This window comes from Phyllopteryx taeniolatus, chromosome 18 (assembly GCF_024500385.1).
Source record: "Phyllopteryx taeniolatus isolate TA_2022b chromosome 18, UOR_Ptae_1.2, whole genome shotgun sequence".
Lineage (NCBI taxonomy): Eukaryota > Metazoa > Chordata > Actinopteri > Syngnathiformes > Syngnathidae > Phyllopteryx > Phyllopteryx taeniolatus.
In genome coordinates this window covers 10454066-10466614 of record NC_084519.1, presented here as the reverse complement: position 1 = coordinate 10466614, position 12549 = coordinate 10454066, and the positions used below count along the sequence as shown (strand labels likewise).

At 40.7% G+C, this 12549-nt stretch overlaps 1 protein-coding gene across 8 annotated transcripts in view; it reads left to right on the top strand.

The window, feature by feature from the left end:
• The window catches only part of rngtt (RNA guanylyltransferase and 5'-phosphatase), a 90208-nt gene that overhangs the window by 13025 nt on the left and 64634 nt on the right, over positions 1-12549 (top strand). For all 8 annotated transcript variants that reach the window (XR_009785550.1, XR_009785551.1, XR_009785552.1 and 5 more), the window contains exons 5-7: positions 307-382; positions 3581-3830; positions 8643-8752. Coding sequence is in view for 5 of the 8 variants with exons in the window: in XM_061754923.1 (XP_061610907.1) it covers positions 307-382; positions 3581-3830; positions 8643-8752 (436 nt within the window). In the remaining 3 variants the exon portion in view is untranslated. The remainder of the gene's footprint in view (positions 1-306; positions 383-3580; positions 3831-8642; positions 8753-12549) is intronic.

Below are 12549 nucleotides of genomic sequence, written 5' to 3'. Positions count from 1 at the left end.
TTAGTGAGCGAGACTGTTTTTTCGGATGTGGATTCAAATTCAGGTTACGTCCTCGGTCATAAACTGGGGAACCCCCTCTATACGTATTTGTGCATTTTATAATAGCTCGGTTTTTGTTCTTAGAACCGCTTGGCGGGCTTGATCAAATGCTCTTTGGCCCACCCGTTGTAGGTTCTCCACCCCTGCTCTAGCTGATGATCTTTGTCTTCATTACTTGTTAATTCATGTATGCATAATATATTATTCTCCATCCGTAATCATGGAAACTATTTTTATTGACTGTGATGTTTCTCTGGTGTCCCAAAGGAGTCCACTGCACGCATGGGTTCAATCGGACAGGCTTTTTGATATGTGCCTACCTGGTGGAGAAGATGGACTGGAGGTAAGACTTTGACCTCTCTTTCCACACTTTAACTGCTGATACAGTGTTTTCGTGCTATATATGCGCCCAAGCTATTTCGCAGCTTTTTACACCGTTATTTTTAATTTTTTTCGTACACTTGCTTACTGTAATGTCCTCGCATGTCGGAAAGGAGAGCCACAAGCACTGTTGCATTTATTAAAAGCCGGGAGAACAATAAAACACATTAACACAATGAGCACCGTCACACAGGAGCCGCTGTCAGCCACAGCTCACGCCCAGACACTCACACGCAGACTTGCTGATGTCACATGCCACCCCACCACACCTCTTTAAGGCACATGCATGTTATCCAACAGACAGATGCTACAATACATACAGTAGGTTCTATACATTTTATACATGCAATATTTTTCAGTTTTTAAATGTTTAAAATGTGTTTAAAAATTACGTTTTTAATAAGTCACTACCAATCAACACAGGTCACACAAAGGTGACCAGTTAGCAGAGCTTATCGCTCTCATCCCAGAGATATTTAATGCATGACAGTGACTGATCGTGCTGGGTGGGTTTTGGGAGCGGGGGTCTTTAGACAGAGGTGGGGCAGGTCATCTCAGAAGACAAGAATGCCTGGAAGGTGCTGCAGACGTGGGCTGATTAAACCCTCCCACCACCCACTACTTCCTGTGTAATGAATATTCCCAAAGCATTAGGCTCATCCTGTGTTGCGAGATAATGCGACTATCAGATGAACTCCTTGCATGCAGATTTTTTTCCCACCCTTTTGTAGTCTACAAGTATTGCTAAGTAGTTGTAATTACCAAGTCATATATTATTAGACAATCACAATACAAGGGATCGGAATTCACTGTAGTCTGTCTACGCTAATGCACTAGTAAAGTCATAATTAGAGTAGAGCTTATAGGACTTGTTGGCACAATCCCTCCAATAGTCAGCACAGCTTCTTGCTTGATGTCTCGAGTGGGAAAGGGGTAAACACACACTGCGGTCATCATGTGGGCACCCTCAAATGTTTTTGAGGATTTTACGCCGAAGACACCTCCTGAGGGCTCAACGGCAACACCTGGGGTTTCAGGTGTGCGCCACTCTCTGTTTTTCTCCCTCACCAGTGAACTCACAGCCCAGTTTAAAGTCATTTCTCTTGATTCACAGTGGTGGTGCCGCAGCTTCTGAAAGTGACTTCACTATTTGTCAGAAGACCTGTCCTTTCAACACAAATCTTTTCAGGAGCCTGCTTGTGGTCGTAGCAAGCATCCCTCTGCCCCCAACTTGTACAGGGAACATCTTTGTATGGCAGTTGCGTTGTTCTGCCTGGGCTGCTTTTTCACTGTACTTTAAGCGTTTCTGCTCATATGCTTCTTCAGTAGAAGCTTCCCACAGTACCCCAAGTTCCAGAATTTACAAAAGTTGATGAGATGTTAGCCCCAGGATGTGTTCTGGCCCAGGAATAGTTGTTACTTTTTTTGCTGGGAAATCAAATTTGTGGTCAATGTCGACTCGTATTACCCAGTCGCGGGCCTGGTCAAGGAGGGTCAAATTTGCTTTTGATGATGTTTTGACTGGGCATTCACCTTCTGTCACAAAAGGAATGTTGCTTGGAAGTCCATGCATCACTGGAGGGAGGCATTGGTGGTGGTTCTCCTTCCTTCAAAGATCATTGCCAGCTTCTGCAAGACGTCCCTCGAGGTGTAACGACATTTGGACAAACTGGGCTTTCACCCGGTGCGGGTGTGCTTCAAGGTTGTAGGTGTTTGGCAGAGTGCACAAATGGGATCCTTACCGTTTTTGGGAGTTAGAAGAATATCGTAGATGGCTCTGATGATAAAACTGACTTTGCTTCCTTACATTTTCCAAAGTTCCCTCCGGTAAACTTGTGATGTTCCAGATTTTCTCAATGTTCTGCTGCCCGTTTGGACTGAAAGACTGCCTTGGTGCACCTTTCTGCCTCCTCTTGACGCAGAACCTCCTCCACTGCAAGCTTTTTTTTTTTCTCGGTTGGCTGTAGCCTAGTGTCACGTAGGTTGACTTGCGCAAAACCGTGTTCTTCCCTGTTCAGCATGTCCTTCACTGTCTCCATGCCTGAGAGCAGGTTTTGTCTCTGATAGATTCCGTTTCCTCTCAGTTGTCAGTCTGGGGGCAATGCACATATAGCTGCATCATGAGACTCAAAGTCATATCCAGCCTCACTTTGGTGCACTTGTATTCCTCCGTGAGGCTCGAACCAGGCATTTCCAGGGCACCACGTCTATGTAAGCCGATGTTAATGAGGAAGCGTGGGAGTCCAAGTCATTTCTTATATAGGAGCTGACTGTCCTTTTAACTTTGAGGATTAGTATATCATAGACTGTTAGGGTGCACATTAGACATGGGAGCAGTCCAAACTGCAGGCACCAAAGTTTGAGCTTACCATTAAGTGGGTCTTGTTCATGATGATATGGCTTCTGATGGTTTCCTCTCTCAGTTGGTTACTCTGTTCTGACTCTTATCTACAGTAATTTAGCCGCGTCAATTGGTGTGCGGGTGGCTGTGTGCTGCAGCGCAAACAAGTCATTCAGCAACATTTGTGATGACTCTTTTTTTTATATATATATATATAGTTTAATATTTTGACCAACTCGTATAGATAATAATGACACTAGTCACTCAGTATGATAACATGTTGTTTTACACCACTGCAAACCGCATGGGTTGTTACATTTGTATATCTCTTGTAGTGTCAATCTGAGTAGTATAATATTTGTAATATTCGATTTAGCTCTTGTTGGCACGGTGGACAACTGGCTAGGACATCTGCCTCACAGTTCTGAGGACCCGGATTGAAATTCAGCCTTGCCTGTGAGGAGTTTGCATGTTCTCCCAGTGCCTGTGTGGGTTTTCTCCTGCTACTCCGGGTTCTCTAGCATCCCAAAAAAATCCATGGTAGGTTGATTGAAGACTCTAAATTACCCGTAGGTGTGAATGTGAGTGTGAATGGTTATTTGTTTATATGTGCCCTGCGATTGGCTGGTGACCAGTTCAGGGTGTGCCCCGCCTCTCGCCCAGAGTCGACTGGGATGGGCTCCAGCACGCCCGCCACCCTAGTGAGGATAAGTGGTACGGAAAATGAATGAATGAATGATGTAGCTCTTGTCGATTGTGCAGCATCTAGTTAGGGTGCGAGTTTGAAATGATAATCCTGCCTGTGTTCGCTCTTATCAGCGTGGAAGCAGCCGTTGCAGCTTTTGCCCAGGCCCGGGCCCCTGGGATCTACAAGGGTGACTACCTCAAAGAGCTTTTCCGTCGCTATGGGGATGAGGAGGATGCGCCTGCCGCCCCCACGCTGCCCGAGTGGTGCTGTGAGGACGACGACGGGGAAGTAGATGACGACGGAAACACAGTTGCCCAGGATTCTGGCCCCAGCTCGTCCGGGTCAGCGCCTGGGAAACGAAAAAGAGAGAGGCTCAAACTGGTAGGACTTATGTGCACAAATACAGTAAATGGATGCTGCATTACAGTCAATGCTCTTTGGTGGTGTTGCTTCAACACATTTAACAATGTTCTTGTTTGCTTTTAATCCTGAAAAAGGAAGCACCGAATTATCTCAAGTTGCATATGATTCAATTTCTCCAACATTAACCTGATTCTCTCACTTGCACTTCTGAGATGGAGTCGTTACCACTGTTAAGTGGTAAAAATAACACAATAAAAATACTTCAAGACAATCACTTGTATAGGAAATTATCCCCAAAAGCAAAGGGTAAATCCTTAAGTGCATTGAGAGCCTCAACTAAGAAAATTTCCATTGCTTTGAATATGATAGGCTTCAGCGTCGAGTTCTGGAGGGAGCAAGCTGGCAGGCAGAGCTGCAGTTTGCACACTGCATTACTCTGGCATCATTAAGGAGTACAGTTTCTTGTTGAGTGGCCTTCTCAAGGTTACTAGCACTGGTTGGTGGCCAATTGGCTCTTTTGAGAAGTCAAGTATTCACATTTGCTTAGATAAAATACATTTCAGTTTAAATCTTATTATGGGAAAACAACATCATCAACATTTATCAACAATAGTAAGTACAGTCATCAACATAAATGAGTGCACCACTTTGAAAAGTAAGCTATTTATCTATTTCTAAGGGCCTGATTTACAAAGATGCCAAATAGCGGGTGCTATGTTGTGTGTTTTCGCAAACAGATTACATGCTGTTAGTGGGCGTGTTGCGCTTGATCTACTAAGATTTGATCTTTTCCTAAGATTACAAATAGTGGTCACTAAATTGCATATTCAATCACTCACAAAGATTACACAGATTGTTGGCAACAGTTGTAAAAGTGTTATAGACCGTCATATTTCAAAAGAAAAAAACAATTTCCACTTTAGCTAGCTTTGGTTTTCACCACAGAACATTTGGGAGACTACTGAAAGCACAAATTGAAGTTCAGAATTGTCAGTGTTAGTGAAAGGCAAACAAGCATATTACTGAGTTACAGAAAATAAATCTATTGCTCTGATAATTTTGGGGAAGCCAGCAAGAGCATAAGCTATGTTTTGTTTGACTTGTCCCGAGGGCATGTGAACTTTGTGTATCTGCCCATCCGACGTAATATTGCACTTAAAACCTGGGACAGCACACCTGAAAAACTGCTTTGGGAGAGGTCAGCATCAATTGTCACAGTGCGCTGAAATGACTGCTTGTGACTGACTCCAAGTCAGGCCTTAGATCATTTAGAAGCTCCAAATCTGTCTTGCTAAATGGAGGATCTGTCACAATATTTTTTTTTCTGGCATTTCAAAAATGTTTACACGAGCAGAAGTTCTCTCCGCCTCCTCATTTTTCCTGCGCTATGGTAGCACTGCTTTGTGTGATGGTTTGCACATGCATTTCAGACAAGCTATTTAAAGACAAAAAAATCGGCCACTGTAAGTTGTCTTAAGTTTGATAAATCACATTGTATGTGCTAAATTAATCTATTTATATATATTCCACTTTGAATGGTCCTAGAATAAACTGTGCAGCAATATTGCCTGTTTGAGAGAGACAATTCTGGGTGCGTCCGGTTAGTACAGCTGCTTCCACATCTATTTGCGTGAGCAATCCAAATGTCCACCCCCTTTTGCATGTGCAAACCTTTAGCATATCTGGCCCTTTTTGAGCACAAGAACAATATTTAGAAATTTGATGATTATTTGATTCACCTGTGGTTGTATTCTTCTGAATTTGAATTTTAAATTTGCTTTGATCGATCATCTATTATTGGTGTGTATTGAATTTTGCAAACTTGAATTTGTTGAGTTATTTAGAAAACATTTTTTTTTGTCTGCGCGTACTGACGTATCTTATTTGCAATCAACAGGCGTCATTCACTAACCGTGCTTATGCACAGATTTGTGTTCAAATCATGCATATGTACAAATCTGTCATTCATATGTTTACACTGTACTTGTTTGTGCTCGTACTCTGCGAACAAATTTCGAACCTCCTCAGACCATGTTTACACACAAATAATACAGGATCAGCTATCAAGAATACGTCAAACGCACATCTTTTGTACCCAAGATGTACAACGTAAGTGAGCTACAGTCATTTATAAAGACAATAATAATGACTGGTGATAATCTCAAACAAGGAATTTGCTAATTGTTGACTGTCCTAAATAATGAAAAGTACACTTCTCATCACTTTTACCCATTTATTTGTGAATGAGGCCTATTGGCCCCCATTTGTGGGAGTGTTTTGTAGTACAGTATATAGTATACCATAGAAATATTCATTCTGAAAGGAAACTTAATCATTAGTAACTAATCTTTTGGGATGTACAAATTTAAATTGAATACTGTATGTACCCCATTCTAATTTAAATGTAGTATGTAAATGTAATCTTTCACTAACTGTGGGTGTTATATATGATACAAATGTTGTACTTAAATATCATACATTTCCTGAGACGGTAGTCAAGCCTGCCCCTGTAGCTGTCACATACTGTAATTACACATTTAACCTATAGAGCACTCACTTCTATCTATCTGTTTTTATTTTTTTTATTTCACTTGTCCTTAGCACAGACAAGCGGTAGCCGGAGCCTATCCAAGCTGAAAGGCAGTGTAGAACCTGCACTGATCATCTGTCAATCACAGGGCAGAGACAGACAACCACCCACATTCACACCGATGGGCAATTTAAATTCTTCTATGAAGATAGCATGTTTTTGGGAGAACACTGTAGAAACGTAACACAGAAAGGTCTAAACTGAGATTTGAACCCACATCCAATAGCATGTTTTTGGGAGAACACTGTAGAAACGTAACACAGAAAGGTCTAAACTGAGATTTGAACCCACATCCAAACACAAACTTTCTGGGTGTGAGGAAGAATTGATAACCATGCGCTACACTTGAATAATATTGTGAAACAAGTGTACAGAATTTCTCCAGGTAATGAAGAGAGAGGGGGGATGTTGAAGCAGAGGCGCAGGGTTATCAGGTTGAATTAATACAACCCCAATTCCAATGAAGTTGGCACGTTGTCTTAAACATAAATAAAAACAGAATACAATGATTTGCAAATCATGTTCAACCTATATTTAATTGAATACACTACAAAGACAATATATTTAATGTTCAAACACATCCCTATGAATTATGTACAACCCCAATTCCAATGAAGTTGGGACATTGTGTTAACCCTAAATAAAAACATAATACAATGATTTGCAAATCATGTTCAGCCTATATTTAATTGAATACACTACAAAGACAAGACATTTAATGTTCAAACTGATAAACTTTATTGTTTTTAGCAAATAATCATGAACTTTGAATTTTATGGCTGCAACACGTTCCAAAAAAATTGGGACAGGGTCAAGTTTACCACTGGGTTACATCACCTTTTCTTTTAACAACATTCAATAAACGTTTGGGAACTGAGGACACTAATTGTTGAAGCTTTGTCGGTGGAAATAATCTGAGAAGAATCTGGAGAAATCACTGCATGTAAGCGGCAAGGCCGAAAACCAACATTGAATGCCCGTGACCTTCGATCCCTCAGGTGGCACTGCATCAAAAACCGACATCAATGTGTAAACAATATCACTACATGGGCTCAGGAACACTTCAGAAAACCAATGTCAGTAAATATCGTTCGGCGCTACATCCGTAAGTGCAACTCAAAACTCTACTATGGAAAGCAAAAGCCATTTATCAACAACACCCAGAAACGCCGCCGGCTTCTCTGCGCCTGAGCTCATCTAAGATGGACTGATGCAAAGTGGAAAAGTGTTCTGTGGTCCGACAAGTCCACATTTCAAATTGTTTTGGGAAATTGTGGACGTCGTGTCCTCCGGGCTAAAGAGGAAAAGAACCACCCGGACTGTTATGGATGCAAAGTTCAAAAGCCAGCATCTGTGATGGTATGGGGCTGTGTTAGTGCCAATGGCATGGGTAACTTACACATCTGTAAAGGCACCATTAATGCTGAAAGGTACATATAGGTTTTGGAGAAACAAATGCTGCCATCCAAGCAACGTCTTTTTCATGGACGCCCCTGCTTATTTCAGGAAGACAATGCCAAACCAGATTCTGCACGTGTTACAACAGCGTGGCTTTGTAGTAAAAGAGTGCGGGTACTAGACTGGTCGGCCTGCAGTCCAGACCTGTCTCCCATTGAAAATGTGTGGCGCATTATGAAGCGTAAAATGCGACAACGGAGACCCCGGATTGTTGAACAGCTAAAGCGGTACTTCAAACATGAATGGGAAAGAATTTCACCGACAAAGCTTCAACAATTAGTGTCCTCAGTTCCCAAACGTTTATTGAATGTTGTTAAAAGAAAAGGTGATGTAACCCAGTGGTAAACATGAGCCTGTCCCAGCTTTTTTGGAACGTGTTGCAGCCATAAAATTCTAAGTTAATGAGGGAATAGTTGCTAAAAAGAATAGTTTATCAGTTTGAACATTAAATGTCTTGTCTTTGTAGTGTATTCAATTAAATATAGGCTGAACATGATTTGCAAATCATTGTATTATGTTTTTATTTATGGTTAACACAACGTCCCAACTTCATTGGAATTGGGGTTGTACATAATTCATAGGGATGGTGTGATGTAAGCTAAAAAAAAAAAAAAAAAGATGAATTGATGATATTTTCCAGACGCTTGTCAACACCGCCAAGAACAACTGTTTGGAACAGTTTCAACTGTGTGAAAAAGTGTCTAATATATTTAGTGTAGGAGGGAGTGTGTTTTTTTTTTTTCCTTCCTTCCAACACAGATTTCTTTCATTCTTCCTCCCAGGGGGCAGTATTCCTTGAAGGTGTCACGGTAAAAGGCGTCACACAGGTCACCACACAGCCCAAACTAGGCGAGATCCAAAGAATGTGTCAGGAGATGGCCGAGTGGAACAAGTAAGTACAGCTTCTTCTTTTGTGTTCCTCCTGCTCCTCTGGGAAAAGGTGTGTGCATGCGTTTGCATATGTGGGTGTATTTTGAGAGGCTCATTACTCTTCAGTCACCGTACCCTCCACCCTCCACCCCACCCCCCCACGATCCTGACACTTTGATATAGGCGAGAGAGTCAGGAATAGATTTTTCTTATATGAGAAAAATGCAGCTGCTGCTTTTTAATGAAATGACTGAGAGTTAGCGCTGTCTCAACAGAGGAACAGTCAACACTATTTCCATTTTCTGCTGTTTCCAAAGTTGTTTTACCTGTATGAGTGTCGCTAGATTTGATTAAACTACTGTCCAAATGTTGTTACAAATGTATTGTAGCAGTGTTAGTGTTTCCTGCTTTATTTACTGTGATCCGGTCACTGCTGGATAGAAGGGCTAGAGCGGAACTGGGAATAGACTGCTTGTATAAGAGTACTGACATCGGAGATTTTAGATCTAGTCCAATATAATCCGATACTTGTTTTTTTATTTTTTTATTTTGGTTGTTTTTTTTTGCTGATATCGGACCGTTATCCGATTTCAAATATTGGATCGGGACACCTCTAGTAGCTGTAGGGTGGTGATGGAAGGAGTACACACTTCTCCTCTCCTGGTTGCTTATTACAATATGGCTAAATTGACAATAAGCTGACATCAATATTAAAACAATTACACAGCTATTGTCAATTGAATTTCTTCATTTAATTGCTAATAACTCAATCCAACTGCGTGTCTTTGGGGCTGTGTGCTTTACTCGCCTACAAACGGTATTTTTTAATTGCTTCATTAAATGCAATCAGTCGGGAGCAAGATTGTTTATCACAAGATAATTGACACTTGTTTGAGTTGAAGGGAAATCTTTAAAATGGGACACATGCTACCTTCTTGCTCTTTCAATCTGTGATATAATTTAGGATGCAGGTCAGCGACGCTCCCTCCTGATAGCTTTCTAACATGCACTGCAGACAGTCTTTGCAGTGTCTGTTGGCTTGCCCCGTTTTATCAGCCACGTAGGCAAAATAATCCAAGGTGACACTGTATGCATCTGGACGGTCTGCAGTAGCGCTAGTTTGTATCTATTTCTTGTCACTATTTCTCTGTCTTCCTCACATGCAGAAAAAAAAACGCAGCCCACTTGAGACACAGGGTTGGAAAGAGCTGTCACTGCAATTTCTTTCAGCTATTAAAATGCATGTTATTGTATCGTTTTTGACGGTAAGGTACCACAATACCTTTTTTAGTACCTATACGCAGTGCAACCTTCGAATGTACAGTGAAAGGTTAGCTGTGTTTAGTCTTTGTGTGTAGAGGCTTACTTCCCAGGCATAGTAAGTACGCAATGAATTGTTTTTAAATTGTATTTTTGTATAGTGTTTTTATGACAATATGTTGCCTTTCCACTCATCACTCCCAACTCTATCCCCTCTTAACTTTGAAGTTTGTATTTGCAACCTTTAACGTATGAACAAAATCTAGTGCGTTATCATTACATTGAGCCGTTTGTGAGCCATTTCTTTATTTAATTTAATGTTGTAAGATGAGTTTGAAATTATATTTAACTGTGTTGGGTTTATAGTTTGTGGTATATTTACAGTTTCATAATCCATCTCCCAAATAAAATAATTACCATTTACAAATCTCAGACACAGAGCAGTAACCTTTCAATGATATAATGCACGATATGCTATCAAAGCACAACTAAAAACATTTTTTTATGCATTAAAGTATATAGACCCTTTCCCAAAAAAATTTCAAATCGTGGAAAAGTTTATTTATTTCCATAATTCCATTCAAAAAAATTCAACTTTCAGAGATTATAGTTTCAGGGCCCACAATTTAAACAATTTCTAGTATTTATTTGTTTATTTTTACATAATTTGGGCTTCCAGCTCATAAAACCCACGAAATCAGGAATTTAAAAAAATTTGAATACTCTGAAGAAATCACCATTTACTTCTCAGTTGTTGTAAAACAAATTTAAAAAAAAAGAAAAAAAAGAGAGAAATTATGGTCACATTAAATAAATCTAAATATGGTACTTTCAAAACGATAAATTAATCTTCAATACTTGGTTGGGAATCCCTTTGCTTTAATCATGCCTCGATGTGCCGTGGCATTGAGGCAAGTAGCCTGTGGCATTGCCTGGGAGTTATGGAAGCCCAGATTTCTTCTTTGTTTTTGGGTCTGGTGCCCCTTATTTTCCTCTTGATAATACCCCATAGATTCTCAAAGGGGTTTAGATCCGGCGAGTTGGCTGGCCAGTCAAGCACTGTGATGGCTTGGGCATCAAACCAGGTTTTGGTGCTTCTGGTGGTATGGGCAGGGGCCAGGTCCTGCTGGAAGATGAAATTTGCATCTCCATACAGATCCTCAGCAGAAGGAATCATGAAGTCCTCTAAAACATTCTGGTAGACTGTTGCGGTGACCTTGGATTTAAGAAAGCAGAGTTTACGAACACCTGCACTGGACATCACACCCCAAATCATGACTGACTGGATATTTCACATTGGACCTCGAGCAGCTTGGGTTCTGTTCTTCACCTGTCTTCCTCCACCCTTGGACCTTGATACCCGAATGAAAGGCACACTTTACTTTCATCGGAAAAGAGGACCTCAGACCACTGGCCGACAGTCCAGTCCTTCTATTCCTTGGCCCAGTTGAGACGCTTCCTACTTTGGCTCAGGCTCGGAAGTGGCTTGACCCGAGGAACCCGATCGTTTGCCGCCCATCTCCTGGATGGGTCTAAATCTGGTGTTTTTTTAAGCTGTGACGCCTGCCTCGTTCCACTCTTTCTGGATCTCTGCTAGATTCTTGAATCATCTCTGTTTGATAATCCACTGATAATCCATCTTCTCCTGCTACATTTTGTCCTTCCACTAGACTTTCCATTGATATGCTTGGACACAACACTCTGTGAACAGCCAGCCTCGTTAGCTATGAACCTTTGTGGCTTACCCATCCTATGGAGGGTATCAATGATGGTCTTCTGCCCAGTTGTCGAGTCTGCAGTCTTCCCCATGTTGAACCCAACTGAGACAATTGAACCAAACTGAAGCAATTTAATGAAACATGGGGAAACCTGTGCAGGTGCTTTGAGTTTAGTAGATGATTAGTGTGTGACACTCAGTATGATTAGTGTGTGATTTCTTCACAGTATTCAAATTTTTTGAATTCCAGATTTCGTGGGTTTTATGAGCTGAAAACCCAAATTATGTAAAAATAAACAAATAAAGATAGGTACCAAAAGGTTGCTGTGGACCACGTGGTTTGTGTTTCCATCGCACTTAGCAAATGAAGCAAATGTGGCTGATATTGCTCAATACTGACACCTATAAAAATGCTGGTATTTCAAGCTTTCAATGTCTTAATTTAAATTTCAAATATTTTTGATACCTTTAAAACCTAACCCTTTATCCAGGTGAGGCAATTGAGAACTGATTCTCATTTGCAATGCCAACCTGGCTGCAGACAGGCTTTGATGTAGGGAGTTTTATTATATACAAGTACATTTCAATAAATTTGAATGTATTTATTGCATTTTATTGCGATGACATACCTAAAAGAAAGTTTTGCAGCAGAAGCTTGCAAATGACTATAGATGTGATTTATTAGCTGGAAAATGCAATAGGGACATGAGCCTGAAGCCTCACACGGTTCCACTACAAATTTGAAAACAAATAACATCTATAGTCATCTGCAGGCTTCTACATTTTAAAAATATATTTATTTATTTATTTAAAAAGACAAGTTTTATATTGTCTTGGCATTC